Source organism: Sceloporus occidentalis, unplaced genomic scaffold (assembly GCF_023333645.1).
Source record: "Sceloporus occidentalis isolate IW3139 unplaced genomic scaffold, rSceOcc1.0.p SCAF_6, whole genome shotgun sequence".
NCBI lineage: Eukaryota > Metazoa > Chordata > Lepidosauria > Squamata > Phrynosomatidae > Sceloporus > Sceloporus occidentalis.
Genome location: NW_028316986.1, coordinates 9,548,977 through 9,573,265, shown reverse-complemented (window position 1 = coordinate 9,573,265; position 24,289 = coordinate 9,548,977). Strand labels below are relative to the sequence as shown.

Below are 24,289 nucleotides of genomic sequence, written 5' to 3'. Positions count from 1 at the left end.
TAGATTCTTCCCAGATGTTCTGAGAGTGCGAGGCGGATTATGTAGGGAGAGGCATTCCTTCAAGTAACTCGGGCCCAAGGCATGTAGGGCTTTAAAGGTAATGACCAACACTTTGTATTGAGCCCAGAAGCTAATTGGCAGCCAATGAAGAGATTTCAGCACTGGTGTTATATGGTCTGACCTGGATGTTCCAGTGACCAGTCTGGCTGCCGCATTTTGAACCAACTGAAGCTTCTGAACTTGGTACAAAGGTAGCCCCATGTAGAGCGCGTTGCAGAAATCTAAACGAGAGATTACCAGTGCATGTACCACTGTTCAAGATCTTGTTGGTTCAGGTAGGGACGCAATTGGTGTATCAACCGAAGCTGGTACCAAGCACTCCTGGCCATCACATACACTTCAGATGATAATAATAATAATAATAAAAATTTTATTTCTATACTGCCCTTCTATATAATCAGGGCGGTGTACATTATAAAACAGTCATACAAATAACAAAGCACATTCAATTAAAATTAGAATACAACATCAAAGTTAAAATACAACATGATAGCTGTACAGATGAGTCCAGGAGTACTCCCAAACTGCGAAATTTGTCCTTTAGGGGAAGTGTGACCCCGTCCAGGACTGGTTGAAAAATCTCTGTCCCCGGACCTGGGGTACCTATCACAAGTACCTCAGTTTTCCCTGGATTCAGCTTGAGCCTGTTTTCCCTCATCCAGCCCACTACTGGCCCTAGGCAGGCATTCAGAGAAGAGATGCCATCTTTAGTCATTGTAACAGTTGGACACATAGAGAGATAGATCTGGGTGTCACCAGCGTACTGATAACACGGCGCTCCATGTCTCCGGATGATCTCTCCCAGTGGCTTCATGTAAATGTTAAACAGCATGGGGGATAGAATGGCCCCCTGGAGGATGCCAGATGTTAGCTCTCTCTTAGAGGAGCAACTATCCCCCAGCCACACCATCTGGAATCTGCCCGAGAAGTAGGAATGGAGCCACTGGAGTGCAGTGCCCCCAATACCTAACTCACTCAGGCGTTCCAGAAGGATACCATAGTCAATGGTATCGAAAGCTGCTGAGATGTCCAAGAGCACCAACAGGATCACACTTCCCTTGTCGATATTCAGACGGAGATCATCAACTAAGGCGACCATGGCAGTCTCAATTCCGTATCCCGCCCTGAAGCCAGTTTGAAATGGGCCCATCAGTTTCATCCAAGACAGCTTGGAGTTGGAAGGTGACTGCCCTCTCGATCACTTTGCCCAAGAATGGTAAAAGGGAGACCGGTCTATAGTTGTTTCTTATCAGGCAGTTTTTACTGCATCCCCTCCCTGAGCGGTCAGCAATTGATGGGCAAGGATCGAGAGGGTACGTCGTCTTCCTTACACTTCCAAGGAGCTTGTCCACTTCATTGGTATTTACAAGCTCAAAATGGTCCACTTTAATACAGTCCATGGAGTCACTGGATATCTCTCTTATTGTTTCTGTTATAATGCCGGCATCAAGATCAGCCCTTATCTGAGAGATTTTATCTGCAAAAAAGTTGTTAAAAGCATCACAGCAGACCTTAATTGGTTCCAATAGAGGGTTCAGGGTGGGAGGCAGCTGGGTTAACTCTTTAAACACCCCAAACAGTTCTGCTGCACAAGACTCTGCAGACACAATATGTGCAGCATAGAAAGAATTCTTTGCTGCATCTATTGCCACTTCGTAAGAATCCAATATGTTTCAATTCAATTAATAAAGGAATTCTACCTTCCTGAATTTATCATATTTATCCCAGTGTGGGATACTACACCATGGCTAACTACAATAAAGACAGAAGATGACACAATATAAGGAGACTTTGTCTACAAAAAGAAAGTCACTAAATGTCTTCCCTTTAATTAGCTAGAGCATAAATTTTACACTGTTCAAGTAACCCTCCTCCTATTAATCTACTACTACATTCTGTGATACTGGCACATGTAACTCCAAAAAAATTATTTTACATATTTTGTCCCCCTCTCCCCAAACAGTCTCTTTTCTGTCTTACCTCACAAGCAGCTTGACTGTTGTTAAACTGCTTGGTTAACAGTTCAATCCACTGAAGCATTGTGGGCTAAAGAGAGCAGAAAATTTCAAGTGAAGCGTAAAGTTGTTAGCATTTGAGCTTTAAAGAAGAGACAAGAGCAAAAGCAACCATACAAAAACAGTACTCTTCCATTCTATCCCCAAACTGTTAGTGATGTAGCTTTTGATTTAGTAAAATGGGTTCTATTACGTTGTTGAACTGTCCGGGGTTAAGTGGCACAGATAGCACTGAGTACTGCCCCTAGTTTACTTACAAAATAGTGCAGTCTGAGTCTGTGTGTGTGTGTGCGCGCACACATATTAATTTATAGGAAGTCAGAAGTACAGAATACTTTTACTCAGGTTACAGAAGATGCATTTAACAAATACACTTGGCTATACCAGTTCACAGTGTTCTACAAAACACTAGTTCAATGGATTCTTCATTTGGAACATGGAACAACACACAGTGTCAAGGGAATTGAAATGTTGGCAATAATTTAGAGAAATGAAAATCACCCCAGAAAACATGGCAATTTGAGAAAAGGAGCTCTATCATAGGTGGAAAGGCAGGGATGAAGTAGTGAAGAACCCTGAGGCCACAGATACTAAGAGAAGTACTCTATCATGTGCCTTTTTTGGAGATTGGGGGAACATAAGCCATTATTGAATGACTCCTCACACTAAACTGGGAACTGCAACTTCACTGTAAACTCTGTTTTGCTTCTCCTTCTGGAAAAAAAAAGTATTTTAAGAAATGTTGTAAATGCAACCGAGTGTTTTATGCAGATGCAAAACAACATACCTTTTCTTTTGAATGAATAAATGTTTCCAGGACAAAAGAAGTGCTTAACTGTAAGAGAATAATTGAAAGTCACCATGTATCCAGAACACACACCAAAATATCACTTCTTTTAAAAAATGTTAAAATTATTTTTACCTTGGCTGTCATTAGAGAAACTGCCTTAGGATCTGGTAATGTGCTGGGGATGCTACTACACAACTGCCACATGAACCTACAGCCAGATACTTAGAGTTACTTAGAATTATTTTTTTAAAAAAATCTGAATAACACTCTTAAAAAGAAAATTCAATCTAAGATTAAATAAAAACAATCCTTACCCAAAATATGTATGCTCAAAAATATTCTTGTCCTGAAGAAACTGCATGTTATCATGCCATATCCACTGAAGAGAAAAATGGAAAATCAATGCTGTTTACTCTTCTTTTGGAATGCTATAAAAACTGAAGTAGGGAGGGGAACTACAGCTACTGCTTTGCAACATTGAGAAACACTTTAAATTTATCAGTTGATTCAAAGTTAACTGCTGAGTAGGTGAGTGGAAAGTTCAATAATAAGTTAATGATCTAGGTTCAAATCCTTGGTCATTTCTGAAGCTCCTATTAGGTCAGATACTCTCAACTTAATTTGTGGAAGGACGACTCTCAGAGAAAAGGATTTTTTTCTTATTAATCTCAAACAGTGAATCTCAAATTCACGTTAGCTAATTTTCACCTTCCAAATCATTCATTGCTACCTGCATATTACTCGTGCACTCTCAATTTCAGAAATAAAACTCACAGGCTTAGATCCTAAGATATGTTACCTTTAGAAAGCTTGGCATTAGTCCACCTCCCATGCCCTTCCCTCAATCTTCAGGAGGGGCTCAAACACTCTGAAAAAGTTTTTGGAGGGCATGGGGGTTGGCAGAAAGAGAGGAAAGGACAGGAAACTTTTCTTGCCACAGCTCACAAAGTTTTTTTTTTAATCAGTGCAATGATAAAAATAATTACACCCTTATGCTGTTGTTTAAAATACCCCCATACATACCTCTAACAATTCCGATGAGACATCAAATTTGTAGTCTCTACCATTTTCTTCTTCTGGTTCCATCCGTTTATAAAACAGCATGTATGCACTATGTGTCTGAAAGAAACAAGCAAACCAAACTCACATACCAACATCATTATTTCAAAACAGAGAGAGGGGGAAAATGAGAGACATTTCCTTTGGATAGTAAAAGACAAAATGAAGTACCTTTTCAAAGGAGAAATCCATAAATTTATCAGTGACAGAATCATATGTTTTGGTCTGGCAAAAAAAGAAAAAAAAGATGCACTGTTTATATTGCTACTACTACAAGAACAACCCTAATGCATTCCCACCTACTGGAACAAAAGTAGTTTCATTCTTCTTCCCAGGGTTATGCTTAATTTTCCAGCAGTAAAACACACACTGAGGGGCAAAATAGACAGCCCCAAAGGAGCAGCATCACGGTGTCCCTTTGATCACCAGATCAGGGCTACGGCAACTGCACGCTGCAGCCCCAAATCCAGGGTTTTCCTGGCTCACAAAGAAACGGCAGAAAGCTGCTCCTGTCAGGAAAAAGCCAGCTTTGCTGCTGCAGCTTTTCAACATTTCTGCAGCATGGCGAATGTAAATGCCGTGCCATGAAGTTGCTGCATGTGTGGTCAGCCGTGCAGTTTCCCGGCAGCGTCAGAGCGTGTAGCGTCTAAACACCATGCTCAGATGCTGCCCCTACACTGACCCAAAGCGGCAGTCTTCTTTGCCCCAAGTGTTGTAATTCAGTATTACATAAGAACAACGAAGTCAACAAGTCAAGAAAGTAACTTTTTAAAACTCTTTTTGCAACTTCTATTTGAGTAAAAAATGAATTGACTGATGAGTCCAGGCCAGGCCAGGTATATTATAATTGCAAACTAATCCTGATACATATATTGAAAATGAGGTATTATATCATGACAAGATGGTACCCTTTTAAGCATTATTATAAAATAGATACAGATTCAACTCACTGTCATTTCTCCACCAAAACACTCAGAAGCCAGTTGAGCAGAATCAAATGGTTTTACTTCAGCATCATTAAAAAGATACCTAGGGAACACAAAATGGAATACTGTTGTTAGACTTACAGTACACCAAAATTTTTCACTGCACTGTAGATTATGAGGATGCTATCCAGCAGAGTCCTTGACTATGCTGTAAAACTGAAATGAACAAACAATATGAGCAAACCAAATTAAGTATCCATCTCCTAAGATGCCACATTTTAGCCAAATTCTATGAACACCATGATAAATCAGATATTTATCATATGAACTGATAACTAATTCTTAAAATTAGGGGGGGGGGGGTGTCGCCTTGATCCATAAGAACACCTTGTCTCTTTCCAGGAACCATGTTCGTCAAACTTCCAAATCAAGTGCATTTACCTGACCCTGAAGGCCAGAGACAGTCTAGGGATTCTGTTGGTGTACCGGCCACCTCGTGCGCTAACAGACTCCCTTAACGAGCTGACACAGCTGGTCTCGAAGGTACTGTTGGAATCACCCAGGCTATTGGTCCTGGGTGACTTCAACATCCCCCTCGCGGCCAGCTATGTTCCATCCAGTGCGGTTCGCGAATTCATGGATACCATGACTTCCATGGGCCTGTCTCAACTGGTCTCGGGTCCAACGCATTTTGCGGGTAATACGCTCGATATGGTCTTTTGTACGAGCATGGAAAATCCGTGGGCGGAAATAACTAATATTTTCCCCCTGTCATGGACGGATCATTTCCTAGTAGAGGCAGTGATCAAGGCTTCTACCCAGATCCCTCCCGGAGGCGGCGGACCTATTAGAATGGTCCACCCTCGAAGGCTGATGGAACCCAAAAGGTTCCAGGAAGCCCTAGAGGGGCTTATGGTTGGAAATGACGGCGACTCTGTTGATGCCGTGTCTGGGATACCGGTCTTTCTAAGGCTATACACAGTATCGCTCCCAAGCGCCCTCTCAGGCCTGCTTCCAAACGAAAGCCCTGGTATACGGAAGATCTCCGGGCGAGGAAGCGGGTTCTGCAACGGCTAGAGCACCACTGGCGGAAACACCAGAGCTTATTCGACAAGACTCTCCTAGACCACCTTTTGGAGGACTACGGAGAGGCGATACGAGCAGCTAAGAACTCGTTCTATGGTGCTCGTGTCGCGTCCGCGGAGTCGCGTCCAGCAGAGTTGTTCAGGGTGGTTAGGGAGTTAACTCAGATCCCTTCCACCCTGAACCAGATCCTTGAACCTTCTAAGGCCTGCTGTGACCAATTTAACAACTTCTTCGCGGATAAAACCTCTCGGATAAGCGAAGGTCTTAACGCCGGCATTTAGACAGAACCAAGGGTAGAGGCATCCAGAGCCTCCGTGGACTCCATTAAATTGGATCAGTTTGAGTTGGTCAGTACCGATGATGTGGACAAGATCCTTGGAAGCGTTCGGAAGACAACCTGCTCTCTCGATCCCTGTCCCTCATGGCTAGCGGCTCAGGGGGGACTGGTGGTAACCTCGATGTTACACCGGATTATTAATACATCTTTGAGGGATGGGCAATTTCCATCCAGCTTGAAATTGGCCACTATAAAACCGCTGTTAAAAAAGCCCTCCCTCGACCCCCTGATACATAGTAATTATCGGCCAGTCTCGCTGCTGCCATTTCTGGGGAAGGTGATCGAGAGGGCGGTTGCAATCCAGCTTCAATCGATCTTGGATGAAACATATTATCTAGACCCATTTCAAACTGGCTTTCGGGCGGGTTACGGGGTTGAGACGGCCATGGTCGCCTTGGTCGATGATCTCCGTCTGGGCATCGATAGGGGAAGCGTGTCCCTGTTGGTGCTCTTGGACATCTCAGCGGCTTTCGATACCATAGACCATGGTATCCTTCTGGAGCGCCTGGCAGAGGTGGGAATCGGGGGCACTGCGCTCCAGTGGTTCCGGTCCTACCTCTCTGGGAGGTTCCAGATGGTGCAGCTGGGAGACGTGTGCTCCGATAAGAGGGCCCTTATATCTGGGGTCCCTCAAGGAGCCATTCTGTCTCCCATGCTTTTTAACATTTACATGAAACCGCTGGGAGAGATCATCCGGAGACATGGGGCGCGGGGTTATCAGTACGCTGATGACACCCAAATAGTCTTCTCTATGTCTCCGACTGATGCAGTGACTGAGGATGGCGTCTCTCCTCTCGTGGCCTGTCTGGAGTCGGTAATGGGCTGGATGAGGGAAAACCGACTCAGTCTGAATCCAGAGAAAACGGAGGTACTTGTGATAGGTTCCCCTGGTCCAGGAATGGCGGTGGTTCCACCTGTCCTGAACGGGATCACGCTTCCTGTGAAGGACTCTGTACGCAGTCTGGGGGTGCTTCTTGATTCATCGCTTCATCTTACAGCTCAGGTGAATGCGACGGTCAAGAACACCTGTTATCAGCTTCGGCTTATTCGCCAGCTGCGTCCATACCTGGCCCAGAGGGACCTTGAAACAGTAGTACATGCTCTGGTAACCTCTCGATTGGATTTCTGTAATGCGCTCTACATGGGGCAACCCTTGTACCATACCCGGAAGCTACAGATGGTACAGAATATGGCAGCCAGACTGGTCCCTGGTATCTCCAGGGCCAGTCATATTACACCTGTACTTAAAGATCTGCATTGGCTGCCCATTCGCTTCCGGGCGCAATACAAGCTGTTGGTTATAACCTATAAAGCCCTACATGGCTTGGGCCCAGGATACCTTGAGGACCGCCTCTCCCCATATATTCCGCCCCGCACCCTCAGAACATCTGGGCAGCAACTACTGAGGGTCCCGGGGGCTAGATTAGCCTCCACAGCAAGGAGGTCATATTCCATCTTCGCCCCGACCCTCTGGAATACGCTGCCCATAGAGCTCCGCTTGGCCACCTCCCTGGCCCAGTTCAGGAAGGAATTAAAAACCTTCCTGTTCCGACTAGCATTCCCCGACACAAGCTCCAGCTAGTCTTCCCCCTCTGACAGCAGTGATGGCTGGTTGACGGGGTTTCAATATTGGTTTTAACAGTTTTATTGTATTTGTACTGTTGTTATTTTGATTTGCTGTGTTGATGTATTGTATTGTTTTGAATTGCTGTGCACCGCCCTGATCACAGGAAGGGCGGTATACAAATAAAATTTTTATTTATTATTATTATTATATTATTAAAAAATGTAAGCAGTTTTATTTTGAAAACAGAAATAAAACCCATTCATTCTATGGTTGGATTCAAATGTGAACACCAAACCCTTTATCATTCAGAATGCTCTCAGTCTTCCCTTTTTGAAGGCACACTTCCTCTTTCACTACATTTTCCACTATGTACAGTATTTGCTGGTATATCTGGATTAGAAAACTGATTAGTACTGATTTACAGTATTTAAAAAATTCAAACTTTTTACTCACCACTTATTGTTTTTGTAAGCATGAGGATTCACAATATCTCGGATAAAACTGTAGTAGTGCCCCCCATCTGCCGTTCCTGTGTGGACGGTTACACCTATCAAATCGTATTCATAACTCCTGGTATCCTTTGAACCACTGCCATCATCCTTGAAGCCTTAAATAATGCATTATAACATTTAGCAACTCATTCTTTCAATTTTTAAAACAGTGTTGATCTACATCATATTTTGGAAGATGAAGAAAGAAAATATATTACATTACTGAAACACTGTACAAAAACTCCACCAACAGCCCATCCTCAACCTGTGACATTAGGTACAGTTAAGTTTTTGGATGGATCTTGACCAAGCAGGTTTTGTTTGTTCATGATGGAGGACTCCTGCACATACAAATAGTAAGCACAGGTTGATAAGAGGTGAATGCTATATTAGGTGGAAAATCTGTGAAAGTACTAGCTACATGTACAGTCGGCCCCTCCTTTTTTGCAGGGATCCGTGCCAGCCCCCCCTCGGAAAATAGAGGTTTCACTTATATTCAAGCCCCATTGGGGGCAGGGGTGCATGCGCGTGTGCTATGGGGACAAGCCCCATTCATTCCCTTTCCGAGGGACGCAAGTTCGAACACCGCGAGAATGGAGGGAGGACTGTAGTATTTAATATCTGATATTACAGGTTTTAATGCCCCAGGCAGTAGATTAAGAATTTTTTACTTTTGTAAAAATGCTACTTTGAAGAGGACTAAACCAAGGACATTTTAAAATCACTCCAGCTTTTCCAGTGCTCATTGGATCCCCTCTCAAATGTTATCCCCCCCTTTTTTTTTTACAATACACCATACATACACCTCACAAGGTAGATGGCAATTGGTTTTGTCTCTAAAGGATGCCTGACAAAAGCTTGGAGCTCTACAAATATGTGACAAGAAACAAATGATTTTTCAGCGCAAGCCGTAGGGCATTCACCCAGTCCTACTAAGAACCATGTTATGTATAAATATTTAAGTACTACCAGCAAGATTTACATGTTCTAATTTTACTAAATCTAATTCATACATTGAAATATTTACTATTTCAGATTGGGTGGCAGAAAACTGTGAGAAAATAAATTAAATACCTTCCTTCCTGTCACTCTTTCCCATCAGAAAATCTTCAGTGTACGGTGTCATGTCCAAGCGCAAGGGAAATGAGAAGTGTGTGTTGACCTTCTCTTTCATCATAGTGACCATGTTAAAAGTATACCTCATCGTATTGAAGCTTAAGATGCGAGGCAATTTCTTAAAACATGCCCTGTAGATGAAACAATGCAATAATTGCTTTTGGAATGGCTTTTTAAAAAATAAGCAATGGAGACAAACATTTTTCCCCAAAAAAGGAAAGTATTACTCATTTAGATAGCAGTCGATAAAATAAAATCTCAAATTTATATTAAAATCCATCTACAATAAAATGCAGAAACATAAAACAATTTTTAAAAATAAATAATTTAAAAAGCATTGCAAAAACCCAATAGAAAAGGAGAGCAGCCAGAACCATTACAATTCAGGGAAGGCCCGTATAAATAAATACATTTTCAATAAACTGTCACAGAATTTCTGTCTCTTAACTACATGGGGAAAAGTGTTGTAAAAGTGGGTGCTAACACACAGAAGGTCTGCTTTAAAGATGTTTCCTGAGAGCATTACATTGTTAACAGAAAACTGATAAGGTCTCCAAAGACAGTAAGGGTGTGGGTCTGCAAGACAGTAGCCTGTCAGATATTCTGGTCCCAAGATTTTTAAGAGGCTGATATATCAAAGGCCTAATATCAAGGGTGCTTCCAGCCTAAATGCCCTAAAGACATCAGATCCCCTCTGGGAAGCTGAGCAAGGTTAGCCCTGGTTAGCACTTGGATGGGACACCACCAAAAATACCAGGTGCTGTAGGCTGTATTTCAGAGAAAGGAACAGACAAAATCACCTCGAGGTATTCCTAGCCAAAGAAAAACCTATTAAAATTTTCATAAGGTAACCATAAGTCAACACGGGGCCTTGATGGAATATACACAGAGACACATCAAAAGAAATTTCCAAACATGGCTCAGTATCTAATAGGAAGTCCATATAGATTTGTCCCTGACATCTATGCTTGTCTTTAGTGTTATGTTTTAGCAAAATTATGTAAGATAAAGCTTCCTCAAAAGCTGTCGGTACACATGTAGTCTGAATTCAAGTTGCAGGTGTTGACAGATTCATGATTTTAAAGAATTTTACAATTAACATTTTAACTGGTTTTAATTTAATACTTATTATTTTAGTCTGTTTAAATTATTCTTACTGCCTCCCTGAGATCCCAAGATATGGGGAAAAAAAGGTATGAATCTTACTTCATATTAAATTAATGGTTGTCTATGAATGATACCTTTTTTCAGCCCGCACTTTCTTCCCACAGTGAGAGCAAGTATACATGTTGTCACCTTCCAGGGTATCTTTAATAGTAACTTCATCAAGGGATTCCTATATACCACAGAAAACAGAAATGACAGTATCAACATCTATTAGAGAACAAGAACACACATTTTTAACTAAGAAATAAAAGATGGCGATTAAAGTGTGAGAATTCAGGCTGCATAAGGGCTTTGGTCTCCTGCTGAGCAAATAAATCACTGCTTCCCATCCCTACATTTCTTCTTCTTTCCCAAACTTAATTGTTCCTCTGCTCCATAAACCTAATGTTTGGCCTAAGTTCCAAAACTCTGACTCTCTCCCATTTTCTTCTCCAAGCTGTCCTCACAAAGAAATCACCCAGATTGGTCTAAGACAGCCAAGTGACACATTTCCTCCAATTCTGATAGGTCTTCTTCTGAGACAGCAGAGTTTCCCATTTTACTGAATGTCATAAAATGGAGAGGCACCCACTCTAACAAATTCTAACAACCCTAATGTGCAATCTGGAAAGTTAGGTGAAATCACTATAAAAATAGTGAATTAAAAGCTCAATGAGTTAATCAATAAACTGCTTTCAAGCTCTGTTCATATGTTCATTCAATCAAGGGATGCAATGGTGTTGTCATGAACTACTTACATAAATATTCTTCATGTCTGCTACTTGGCATCTCACTGTGTAAAATTCTTCAGCAGTCTGGCTGACATGTTCACAGTCCTAAACAGCAGATGCAAAACCAAAACAAAACAAAGGAAGAAGAAAAATAAAAAGTAACAGGAATCAATTGATTATCCCACTACTAACCAAAGAAATAGGGCAGCTTGGAGGATTGAGGGGAAATGAGTGGGGAAAGTATTATCAACTCACCAAGGAAACAACATTGTTTGTGATAACACCTCCAAATAAGCTTTTCACTGTATTTTTCTGTGGATGAATGAATTTATTTTAATCAATGTAAAAAAAGGACCTAAAGTATTTTTAAATAAATATATATATATATTACTATAAACTTACTAGTTCTGGAGACATTTCTTCAATTTTTGTTATTAGATCCGTAAAAAATTCTGTCATGTCTTTCTGTTCACCAGTATTAAGTGGTTGCTTATCCATGGTGTACGTTTTGCAGAATGGCCTTGGGTTGTATGCTTTGCATTCACTTTCCTTTATATAAAAAACACAGGACGACAGACAGAATCAAGCAAAAGAAGCAATTAATTTTTAAAATTTATATTCAAGAATAATCTTTTTTACAGATTGTGGAATCTGACACTACCATTTGCCTCGCTGTTAAGGGCTTCAAGACAGCCAGTGTGATGCAGTGGTTTAAAAAGACTACAACTCTGGAGACCACGGTTCAAATCCCTGCTCAGCCATGGAAACCTATTGGGTGACCTTGGGCAAATCACACTCTCTCAGCCTTGGGGAAAGGCAAACCTCATCTGACCAAAACTTGCCCAAATTTTGCCAAGAAAACCCCATGATAGGGTCACTATAAGTCTGAAACAACTGGAAGGCGTACAACAGACATAAAGGTATCAAAATGGTTACAAGAGCTGATGAACTTCCTTAGAAATAAAGGGGGTAATTTAAGTTTTTCAGCTCTATAAATGAAAAAATAATATTTCATTAAGAAGTAGGGCAAGATGTCCCCCTTCTATAATTTTAAGTTGTGAGGGCACCATAGCATTTGAAGTCTCTTTGAACTCAAACTGGGAGTCAACATGAGTCAACAGTGTGATGCCGCAGCTAATAAGGCCAATGCAATTTTAGGCTACATCAATAGAAGTATAGTGTCTAGATCAAGGGAAGTAATAGTGCAACTCTATTCTGCTCTGGTCAGGCCCCACCTGGAATATTGTGTCCAGTTCTGGGCACCACAATTTAAAAAAGATGAGGAGAAACTGGAGCGTGCCCAAAGCAGGCTCCTCCCTCCATAACTGTCATCCTGTGAGGGAGTGAATAGGCTGGCCCAGCTCCACCAGGGCTAGCCTTAAGAAGAAGAGCCCTCTCTCTAGTCCATCTGCCTTGGTCCAGGCATCAGAGGGAGAGAAGAACCACTGGACTTCATCCCCTTCCCCACCAACATTCCCTTCTCCTTTTGTGTCGTGTCTTTTAGATTGTAAGCCTGAGGGCAGGGAACCGTCCTATTAAAAATAATAATTGTAAGCCGTTCTGAGAGCCATTAGGGCTGAAGGGCAGGGTATAAATAATGTAAATAATAATAATAATAATAATAACTAAAACGGTGAAGGGTATGGAATCCATGCCCTATGAGGAACGACTTAGGGAGCTAGGGATGTTTAGCCTGGAGAACAGAAGGTTAAGAGGTGATATGATAGCCCTGTTTAAATACTTGAAGGGAAGTCACACTGAGGAGGGAGTTCGCTGTTGCTCCAGAGACTAGGACCCGGAGCAATGGATGCAAACTACAGGAAAAGAGATTCCACCTCAACATTAGGAGGAACTTCCTGACAGTAAGGGCTGTTTGACAGTGGAACAAACTCTCCTTCCTTAGAGGTCTTTAAACAGAGGCTGGATGGCCATCTGTCTGGGATGCTTTGACTGAGATTTCCTGCACGGCAGGGGGTTGGACTGGATGGCCCTTGCAGTCTTTTCCAACTCTATGATTCTATGAGTCTACAATTTGCCAGCACTGAAAAAGTTAAGCCTACTCAGGCTTAGGATTTAATACTTCTTTACTTTCTTCTCTTCCTGGCCTGAAATCAAGGGACACCTTGGCTGAGCTGGACTGAATGAAAAAAGCAGACCACATAAGGAATCCACTACCATTCATTACACAGAAAGGTATCATCTGGCCAGTCCTTGAATTTTTATCCTAGAACCTGCTACCCAAAGTGCACTGTTTTGCCCCACTAGAAGATGACAGTGGAGGAGGCTTAGGCCATTTTTCACCCAGGGCACTCTTGCTATCTGCGGGGGATCCATTTCGGAACCCCCCACAGATAGTAAAAAACGTGGGACCTTAAATCCCGTTCTTCTCAATGAGCATGTGCTTCTGTGTGCCGCTGCGTGAATGTAACCATTTAGAAAGCCAGGGTTTGCTGCCCGCGGAAGCTGAAACCGCAAATGTTAAGCCCACACTTGGCACGGGCACACAGTACTAGCCGTTCCAGCACTACTGGAAATGATGTCATGACACTTCCACTGCCTATATGTTCATGTTTACTGACAGTTATTAAGGTGCTCACACAGAATGAATGCATGCATTTCCACAAGAACATTCCAAACCTACCATTAAGTGTGTAAACATTTTTTGAAGTTCCAACAGGGTGGTCTTGTGCTTCATGTCTTCAGAATACTTTAGAAACAGAAGATGGGAGATAGTACAAAAAGGAGGTTACAGGTATTTCATTTTGTGAAATCTGTATGTTGCAAATTAAATATGCAATTGGGAAAAGTCAGGATTATAGTACTTCACAGTGTATTTAGATTAAAATATTTCCAGGTAAGTAAACTTAAAACGTGTGGTGGACCAAAAACATAATTAGCAAATGAATTATCTCAAAACAGGAACAGTGAAAATTTAAACTGGAAACTTCAAAATGGGATATTGGGAATTTAATGTGAAAGCCCATTCTTGTGTGCAAGGAAGAAGCAAGGAAGCGTCATATGATCTAAATCTCTTTTCCTTACACTATAGACCCCAATTTGTTGTTGTTGTTGCTTTAATTTATTTTAAATGGTTTCAAATTTTATGGTGGTTTAATTGCTTTTCTGCTTTTGACCACTTTTTTGAGACCACTTTAATTGCCCTGGCTCAGTGCTAGGGAATTCTGGGAACTGTAGTTTATTGTGGCACCAGAGCAATCTAACAGAGAAGGCTCAATGCCTCACAAAACTACAGTTCCCAGAATTCCTGAGCATTGAGCCAGGGCAATTAGTGGTCTCAAGATGGATTATTTCTGCAGTTTGTTTTGGCCGTAACTTTCAAAAACATTTTCATTTGGACTAACAATGATTTAGTACCAGTGAGGTCAGTACCATCCTTATATTACTGCATTTAAATGGAAAGACTGTAAAACAGAAATATGTTACATGGACATGTGAAGCTGTCTTATATCAACACTTAGCTCATCTAGCTAAGTAATGTCTACTCTGACTGGCTACAACACTCCAAGGTTTCAGGAAAACAGATGTCTTTATTAGTTTTAATAATAATAATAATAATAATAATAATAATAATAATAATAGTATTTGTATTTTCCCGTCTCTCCCAGGTGGATCGAGGTGGGATTACAACCCAACAGTAACAATAAAATACAAGAATAAAACATATAATTTCAAACATTAAAACAGTTAAAAAGAGTGCAGTCAACATTTATAAGATAAAATGTTCTGATCCTAGACAGAAGAGTGAATGATGTTGTTACAGAAGATTGGGTGGATAGGCTTGGTGGAAGAGATCCGTCTTAACTGCCCTCCTGAAACACTTCAAGGAGGTAATAAGATGGATCTCTTCCGGGAGGTTGTTCCATAGTTTAGGAGCCACTGAGGTAAAGGTTCTTTGGGAAGTTGAGACCAGTCTGGTTGGATGTGCTTCCAGCAGATTTTCCCCGGAGGTTCTGAGAGAGTGGGGCGGATTATGCAGGGAGAGGCGTTCCTTTAAGTAATTCGGGGCCAAGCCATGTAGGGCTGTATAGGTGATAACCAACACCTTGTATTGCGCCTGGAAGCTAATAGGTAGCCAATGAAGATCTTTCAAAATAGGTGTTATATGGTCAATTTTCAAAGAACCAGTGACCAATCTGGCTGCCGCATTTTGTACTAACTGAAGCTTCCGAACTTGGTACAAGGTTAGCCCCATGTAGAGTGCATTACTGAAATCAAGGCGAGCGGTCACCAGTGCAAGTACCACTGCTTCAAGGTCCTTTCGGTCCAGCTAGGGACACAGTTGGCGTATCAACCAAAGTTAGTACCAAGCACTCATGGTTGTCGCATCTACTTGAGATGGCAATTGTAGCGATGAGTCCAGGAGTACTCTCAAACTGCGGACTTTGTCTTTTAGAGGAAGTGTGACTCCATCCAGGGCAGGCTGACTAATTTCCTTCCCAGGACCTAGGGAACCTATCGCTAGTACCTCCGTTTCCTCTGGATTCAACCTGAGTTTGTTTTCCCTCATCCAGCCCATTACTGACCCCAGACAGGCGTCCAGAGGAGAGATGCCATCCCTAGTTACTGCAACAGTTATTTTATAGAGCATTTTTCATGGAGAATATATGGTTGCTTAGGATGTTTACTCACTAGAGCCATCTGATTTTTTTTAAACCACATTTAACACACTATTTAAAATTTGCTCAAAAAATGAGCCGCTTTTGAGTCCAATTTGGGAGAAAGACAGCAAAATAAATAAATAAAAACAGAAAAGTCTTACCTTTGCAGTAAAGATGGCTTGCCTGGCTTCTGGAATCATATACAACTGTTGAATAGTTGATGCTAAGTAACAAGTTGCTCCAAGATTGGTTAGACCCACAAACCTGCATTCAGCTCTGACATCATCGTGAGGCCAATAATCCCACTTGTAAGGTGCATGGGAAGCTGAAAAATATGACAATGATATTTTTATTTCTTAATGTACGGTAGTTTGCAACTAAGCATTTGCTTGAACCTCTATGGTGTTAATGAAAAATAATAATAAAGGAGGTTACTTTTCTCTCCTTCCAGAAGGGAGAAAAGAACAGATCACCAATGCTGCATTTGCAACTTGTGTTCTAAAGCTTTCTGGTAATTGCCTCTCCAAATTCTAGGAATCCATAAGAGAAGAGCTTGCATGCACTGCTGCTACAACTCAGACTGTTTAGGTTGTATGAAGCAGTATATACAGTAAATGAAGCTGCTATCTACTTTTTAAAAGGAAACAAGACAGCTCTCTAAAGGCAGTGCCTGATGGTTATGGCCTGCTTGTTTTCTAGAAATTAACAAAAATCTTCCACAGATCTAGCACAATCTACTATGACTACTATACATGATGGTTTAATTCAAAGATATAGCTGTGTTAGTTTGGGGAATAAGAATGCAAAGGGATCTTGTAGCACTTCTGAGAATGAAAGAAAGTAGCTGGTAGCATGAGCTTTCTTCTGAGGAAGTAGACTGAAGTCTCATGCTACCAGTTTCTTTCGGTTAGTCTCAAAAGTGCTACAAAATCCCTTTGCACTCTATTATATATGATGGTATTGTTCAATTTTCTGCAAGAGAAAACAAGCTTTGGCAAACACATGACACTTCCATTTCCTTAACTGTAATAAAGTGATGTATTAAACCAAATGTATTTTCATGCTGATTTACTTCTGTCAATTTAAAACTCATTTCTTAGGATGAGTAAGTGGCCCTCTGACACAACAAAGTCTTATCAAGATATTTATGCTACTTCAGATGAATGCAAAGGACCACAAAAATGACAAATGTTTTATCAAAGCATGTCCAGAAAATGGTTAAAAGCAAATTAAGGGGCAAAACAGATGGCCCTGAAGTGGAGGCTTGACGCTGCCCCTTTCAACACCAGATTGGGGCTGTGGCAACCGCACACCACGGCCCCAATCTGGCATGTTGCTGGCTCTAAAAGAAAAGGCAAAATGCCACTCCATTTAGAGCCAGCAAAAAGGTGCCCTTGCTGCTGTGGTGGCACTTTTGGCGGTCCTTTCAGCGTGTGCCATATAAATGCCACACCAAAGGAGCACTGTGACATGGGTTTGCAGGTGGCATCAGGGTGTGCACTGTCCAAACGCCATGCCCCCATGTTGCCCCCACACTGGCACTTCAACCCAGTTTGTACAGCCCATTCAGGGGTGGCTCTGTGCCACCCTGGAAGCGCTGGACTGGGGATGCCATAAGGGCCGTGGCATGGCCCTTGTGCGCAGCGCTATTTGGATGCTGCACATGATAGATGTCATCGTGGTGTGCATCATCTGAACAGGAATATGCCAAGATGGCACCTGGGAGGCGAACTAGGGTTTCTGAGTGTGTAAACGCTCAGCCCTTATCTAGCCTTAGTCCGTGTTCAGGCTGGCCGGTCTGTACAACCCCTAAGTCATCTAAATGTTACTCTCAGGTGAAGTACTATACCAACACTTGCTTGTTAAGCTTATTCAAAGTAGGATAAACTTTTAGTGAAGGGTAAGCAAAAGGGAACCATAACATTTTATTAATTAACTTTTCAAAATTCTAAGGAAAGCAAAAACAAACAAATAAACAAAAAACCACTAGAAGCCATCAGTTCACTAAAAAATGTTTTAACAATCACCAGAATCTTCTTACATTGCATATGTTGTGCCATAACCCAATTGTGGAGCAGCCTGTAGTTCTCTACAGAACCCTTTACCATTTCAACCAACAAATCATAAGCAGCAGCCCTTGAAGAATGTGACTTGCATTTTGGCTGTTGTCTATCTTTTAGACTTGGCAACAAGAATAGAAGATTAAAGATATCTCTCAGAAATTCCTGTAAAACAAAGAAAGTAGATCAACTTCATACCAACTTCAGTGCCCTGAGGTGCTCTACCATGAAATGTACTCCACTTAAAGTTCCAATAAAATCCAATGGACTTAAGTGGACAATCTCCCTTGAATAAGTCTAATTTTCTTAAGGTTACATTCAAAATTCTGCAATTTAAATAAGACACCCAGTTGAGTGATGGACTCTGGGAGATTATAGTTCAAATTCCCATTCAGTCACTGCAATCTAATGGGTGATGGACAAATCACACTTTTCCAGCCTAAAATGAAGGCAATGGCAAAACTTCTCTGAATAAACCTTGCCCAGAAAACCCAAGGAAAGGGTTGCCATAAGTCAGAGTTCACTTCAAGACATATAACAACAACAACTAGTGTATAACTTTGAACCATGAGAAACCTTTTGTGTAAGATTCTGGAACACAGAAAAATACACCCCAAACAAATGACTTTATATATAAACCCACCTTTTGCTTCAAATGGTGAAAATCCTGCTCATAGGCAACATCATGTTACATGTGTGTACTTGAAACTCAGGCTACACCTTGTCGTAAAGAGGACTTTCCACTGGACAAATATTTGAACCAGGAACTTTATTTTCACTTGTTACACATTTTAAAAATACAGTTGCCCCTCCGTTTTCACAGACTTGGAGTCTGCGCCCCTTGGAAATATGTGAGGGGCAAATGGAGGGCTACACAATGGGGCATGTGCCCAGGGCACGTGTGCAGCAGCGCACACAAGAGTGCATCACTACTGAAGTTAATAGGGAGTCCAATATCAGTGATTTTCCGTTTTTGCAGGGGGGGGGTCTGGAAAGGATCCCCTGCAAAAATGGAGGGGGGGACTGTATTGCTTCTAAGGCTTAAATTTATTTTACCTAACCTTAAGATGTTGAAGAAATATTAAGAGGATATATCTTTTATCCACAGACAGGTGTACAGTCACATGCATGCATTTTAAAAAGGAAAAGAACATGTGTATTTGCATATACTCTAAAAGCAGAAGAAGTGATACTCTGAGAAATTAAAATATGAAAGACCACTCAGTAGTCATATTCTCTTTAGCCCCATTAAATATTTACCTGTCCTTCTCTGGAAAATTTAAAAGGTGGCTTGTGTTTGACGACACTTGTTGCCAGTCGCAAGAGACCTGTAAGACCATCATCTTCTATATTACCATCCTGATGGTCAAGAATTTCTCTGCTACAAAACACAAGCAAATTATCTGTTGACTAAGAATATTCTCTTAATAAAAACATGTAAAGCAGGCATTCTAAGTGAATGATCTTAGCTTACCTTCTAATACAATCAGCCAAATGTCTTGCTAAGGCATCTAAATCAAGCAATGTTGTCTAAGGTTAAAAAAGAAAAGAAAATATAAATAGGAAACAATTATAAAGGCATTAGCTGCACTGGGCAATGTTAACTCAGTAAGAAAACAGTATATAGGTACAGTATTTATAATCATAACTGATAAGTCCAATAAATATGTACAACTTTAGTATCACTTCTACACATACAAGCAGGGATTCAGCCTGGGTTGGATGGGGATAGACTACCCTTGAAATCTCAAGTTTGCAGCTTAGGCATACCCCTGGGCTCAAATCTGAGCCTGGATGCCCAGGTTTCAGTGGTTACTAGCAGTGTGTTTGAACAGTTGAAAACTAGTGCACCAGCTACACCTCATTCCTTGAGAGGTCAGATTTGGCTATGGTGACACATGCCTTGACTACATCCCATTAGGGTTATTGTAACACATTCTATATGGGGCTGCCTTTGGAAAGTGTTTGGAAACTTCAGCGAGTATGAAACAATGCAACCAGCCTAACCCTTTTGCTAATGGCAGCAGTTCTGTCAGCAGAAAAACAGAATTGGACACCACCACCCCTCAACATATCAATGCCGTACATATCTCAAGCATTTTAAAAATTCTTCTCAGCTAGTAAAGAAGTCTGCCCTCCAAAGAAAGCAAAATGCTTTTTAAGGAAAGCTCCCCTGGCTCGCAAAACAACAGAAGCATTTTTCCTGTACCACTTCCAGCTGCTTCATATTTGTGATTTTCTAAGGTGGTAGTTAGGTTAAGTCTGTTGCAAGCAAAACAACAGAAGAATCTTCTGCAAACCTAAAGACTTGTATGTTTTACTTAACACCTGTTTTCATGGTCTCCAGCTGAATGGAGTCAACAAAATTTGAACTGATAAAACTTCTGAGTCTTTAATATGCCAAACACTCTTTGTTGCCAACACAGCTGTGGATATTTTTGAAATTCTGTAGCAATTATATTTATTGAAATTACAACATTTTGGGTCATGATACACCCCTCTATTAAACTGTTTATGGTCTCAGTTCCTGTAAGTTCCTGTTTTCTGCCTTAAAATGAAAAGCACTCTTCATAAGATAATTATTAAAATCCCATTGAGAGATCAGGATCTCTTTTAAAAAGCAGAGAGTTATGTGCCACAATTAGCAGAAAGACAGCAGTAACTGAGCACCAAGCATTTAGGAAAATTCAAAATTTTCAGGAATTTCCATCCCCGTTATTTCTTAAGTGATTTTATTATTTGCTTTAAATTAATGTTTTAAATGGTCTTAATTATGTTGATAGTTAATACTATTTTAATCACAACTTTGTATGTTTTTAGTCACATATATTTTTATTCATGATTTTCTCTATTTTGTAAGTCACCTTGAATCACAGCTAAATAAAGTGATGGCTGAATGGATGGATGGGTGAAAGAGGACCTAATAATACTTTTGGATCATGTCAATTTACTTAATAGTGATCAGTTCACCCAGCATATTTCAATATGATATTCTTAGGAGCATGCAGCTCGGAAGGCTGATCACATTCTGAAAAATGCAACTTGATTCTATCCCCCTTCACTATGTTTTCCATGTACTATAGTTTTAAAAATATGGCACAAATATGTTATCAGTTGCTGGCATTTTGGGGAAAAATGGCAGTCTGCCACATTTATAACTTGAGAGGCACTGCTGTAAACTAAACGATCGATGAAATAACAGTTCCTTGGAAAAGGTACTACAATATATGGCAAAAACTTATCCAGAGCCTCAAATGCTTCCAAAATGCATGCTTAATTCACCATGTCAGGAAAGCCTTTGAAACTGATGTATCATCATCATCATCATCTCTATCTTGCTTCTTCCCAGATTGGGACTCAAATAGGCTTTCAACGATTAAAACAAAATGCTTAAAATCCACAAGATATTATTTATTTGTTTATTTATTTGTATCCCGCCTCTCCCTGTACTGGATTGAGGCAGGTAAGTTAAAGCACAACTAAACAGTCAGAAAAAAATTAAAACCAGGTTAATATCTATCTATCTATCTATCTATCTATCTATCTATCTATCTATCTATCTATCTGTAAAATAAACACCAGTACAACAATTAGCAATATTCAGCACATTGTGTGAGACAGACCTTATATAATCGCTTCTCAAATGCCTGCCAGGCAGGACAATAAATCTAAAGTAACCTCTCATCTGACCTGGTTTATTAAGTAACATTCTTTGGATGTCAGATTGGGAGAAGGCTAAAGATTTTTGCAAAGACCTTGGGTAGGGTGTGAAGTGCCACAAATAGTAAACGGGGTAACTGTGAGATAGGTGGACTGATTATTTAGATTACTCAACATCTGCAAGACCAACATTACAGAATATACCTAGCATGGACCATCAATTCCAGCTTGGAATCTATCATATTCAGAATATAAATAATACAATCAAATGTGACAATAAATCTTGGCTAGCTGAATTATAACAAACTCCTCAGCACTACAAAGTTTCCTACCCACACTTTAATATGAAACTAAAAGACCCATTGTACAGTCTTGGATGGAGGGGGGGCAAACCCTGTAATGTAAAATAAATTGCACTTACCTGACTAGCATCTTTCACATGTATATTATCTATTAGTTTGCATAGCAACCAGAAATATTCCTTACAGCCAGGCTGTAAGATGGGTTCTTCTTCATAATCTTCAATCTGAGAAAATATTTATTTTGTTTTTAATTTTCTATCCACAAGCATAGTAATTAAAAACAAACAACTCAAGTATTTTGAAGGAACAAAGTAAGATGAAAACTAGCTAAGAATAAAGTGGAATGAGGAAGAAGTCATCAGAGGAATACTAGAAGCATCAAACCAATACATGCTACAAGGAGTGCTAGTTGAATGTGCTATTAAATTCTTTGGGGTTATGAATGAATGCTACAAAAAGTGGAAAGCAAGGGTGTAACCAATGAATATGCACAAATGACTGTAACTCAGAAAAATGTTCATGCATTTTCTGTCAACTACCATTAATCCTGTTTTCGGTAGGCCAGACTCATAAATTTGTGAACTGTAGATCTTTGGCAATTTCAAATGTTTTGATAATTATGTACTATGCAACACCGAGTAATTAGTAATATGTTTTCATTTAGTTATACCGGAAATACAACTGCTATGCAAATGAAGAAGGTCATTCATGTTGTACCTTAATAGGCTTCAATGCCTGTGCATCAGGAAGAAACTTAAGCAATGTTGAGGCAGCCAGCAGAAGGAAAGATCTGTTTATGGAATCTCCACCATCTAATCCCGATAATGATAATTTATATAAACCATTGCAAGACTCATGGCGGACTGCGGTCTGAAATTAAAAAGTGGTAAGAGTAAAATGGAGTCAACAAAGCTTAATTTTTCTTCTTCTCTTTCCCTCTACCATATTTATAATACTGCTTTCAACATGTCCATTAACAATTGGCATTGTGAACCTAAGCATCTATGCCAATGAGAATAAATGTATTCAAAATGGTACGGCTTCTGACAAGATTTGTGGAGATAAACTTAATAATGAAGAGCAATGTATAAGGGAACTTAATTTGTAGCTTTAATTTTGGGTGTTTGAGAGAACAACTATTTATACACTAGAATCTGAAGAGAAAGAGTTAAGTGTAAGCTACAGGCTTATATATATTTACCACAGAACAGGTCAGAGAAGGCTTTCAAACTGAATTAATATTTAATCTCGGTCCAAAACAATGTGATTATATACATGTCTTTTTCTTCCCTTAAACTTACCTCAGGAATTAGAAGAGTAAGCTTCCTTAGCCAATCTTGCAAATTATCACTATCTGCTAGGCTGGATTTCACTAAAGAGCAACAGTGAGCCCAACTCACTAAAAGCCACATTGAATAGTGAGTAACTATGAAGAAGAAGCAAATACAGTAGTGAGACAACTAACATGGATACGACTGATTTCATTCAACATTAAAATCTAGTCACAAGAGTCAATACCAAGCAAAACATCCTGTTGCCACTATCTGCAATGTAGATTATGATGACCTCTGATACAAAATGATACATTTGCCTACAAAATGCAGACAGATAAGAACAGTTTTTTCACTTGTTAACATTACAGTGAGACCTCAGTATCTAAAGACTTGCCATCCGCAGATTTGAGCATCTGCGGATAGCAAGCCCGCATTGTCCCCAATGGCGGTGTGTGTATGCAGCCACACCACCATTGGGGACAACTGAACTGAAGTCTTCCCTCCCTCTTCCTTCCTTCCGTACTTCCTTCATTCCATCATCTCTCCTCCCGTCCTCCCCCTCCGAGGCTTTTGCCCCTGGTTTGGCTTCGGGAGCACAGGGTGCAGCCGTGTCAGCCATAGGGAGATGGAGACAGGACTTGAGTTTCAGAGCCACCGCCCCCCCCCTCCAAGCCCAACACCCAGCTGCGTAACTGTGCTGCCCTTAAGGACAATGGGACTTGAGATCCGTGGATTTTGATATCCGGTGTGTGTGTATGTGTGTCTGGAAGGGATCCCTGCAAATACCAAGGGCCGATTGTACTATCTCAGACAAACAGAAATGTTCTTACTCACTCTGCATTCACAGTATTTTAGTGCAGTTTGATGAATCAAGTTAGGAGAACATCAACCAACAATACTTAATATATGTTAATTTTTGCACACCTATTATGATCATAACCATCATCACCATCACTATCATTTTCATTAATATCCCACTTTTCTCAATATTGAGATCCTGGCCTGTTATAGACTGCCAAAATAAAGCTGCTTCGGGTCTCTTTGAAGGTA

The 24,289-nt window shown here is 40.6% G+C and overlaps 1 protein-coding gene across 2 annotated transcripts in view; it reads right to left on the bottom strand.

The window, feature by feature from the left end:
• The window catches only part of USP34 (ubiquitin specific peptidase 34), a 170,106-nt gene that overhangs the window by 36,798 nt on the left and 109,019 nt on the right, over positions 1-24,289 (bottom strand). For both annotated transcript variants that reach the window (XM_089528821.1, XM_089528822.1), the window contains exons 37-57: positions 23,267-23,391; positions 22,683-22,835; positions 22,085-22,189; positions 19,478-19,533; positions 19,264-19,384; positions 17,985-18,168; positions 16,105-16,268; positions 13,966-14,031; positions 11,727-11,873; positions 11,580-11,636; positions 11,352-11,429; positions 10,689-10,783; positions 9,406-9,578; positions 8,294-8,447; positions 4,875-4,953; positions 4,096-4,149; positions 3,889-3,984; positions 3,180-3,244; positions 2,998-3,073; positions 2,863-2,910; positions 2,041-2,106 (exon numbers count right to left, since the gene is read on the bottom strand). In XM_089528821.1, the coding sequence (XP_089384947.1) occupies positions 2,041-2,106; positions 2,863-2,910; positions 2,998-3,073; positions 3,180-3,244; positions 3,889-3,984; positions 4,096-4,149; positions 4,875-4,953; positions 8,294-8,447; positions 9,406-9,578; positions 10,689-10,783; positions 11,352-11,429; positions 11,580-11,636; positions 11,727-11,873; positions 13,966-14,031; positions 16,105-16,268; positions 17,985-18,168; positions 19,264-19,384; positions 19,478-19,533; positions 22,085-22,189; positions 22,683-22,835; positions 23,267-23,391 (2,162 nt within the window). The remainder of the gene's footprint in view (positions 1-2,040; positions 2,107-2,862; positions 2,911-2,997; positions 3,074-3,179; positions 3,245-3,888; positions 3,985-4,095; positions 4,150-4,874; positions 4,954-8,293; positions 8,448-9,405; positions 9,579-10,688; positions 10,784-11,351; positions 11,430-11,579; positions 11,637-11,726; positions 11,874-13,965; positions 14,032-16,104; positions 16,269-17,984; positions 18,169-19,263; positions 19,385-19,477; positions 19,534-22,084; positions 22,190-22,682; positions 22,836-23,266; positions 23,392-24,289) is intronic.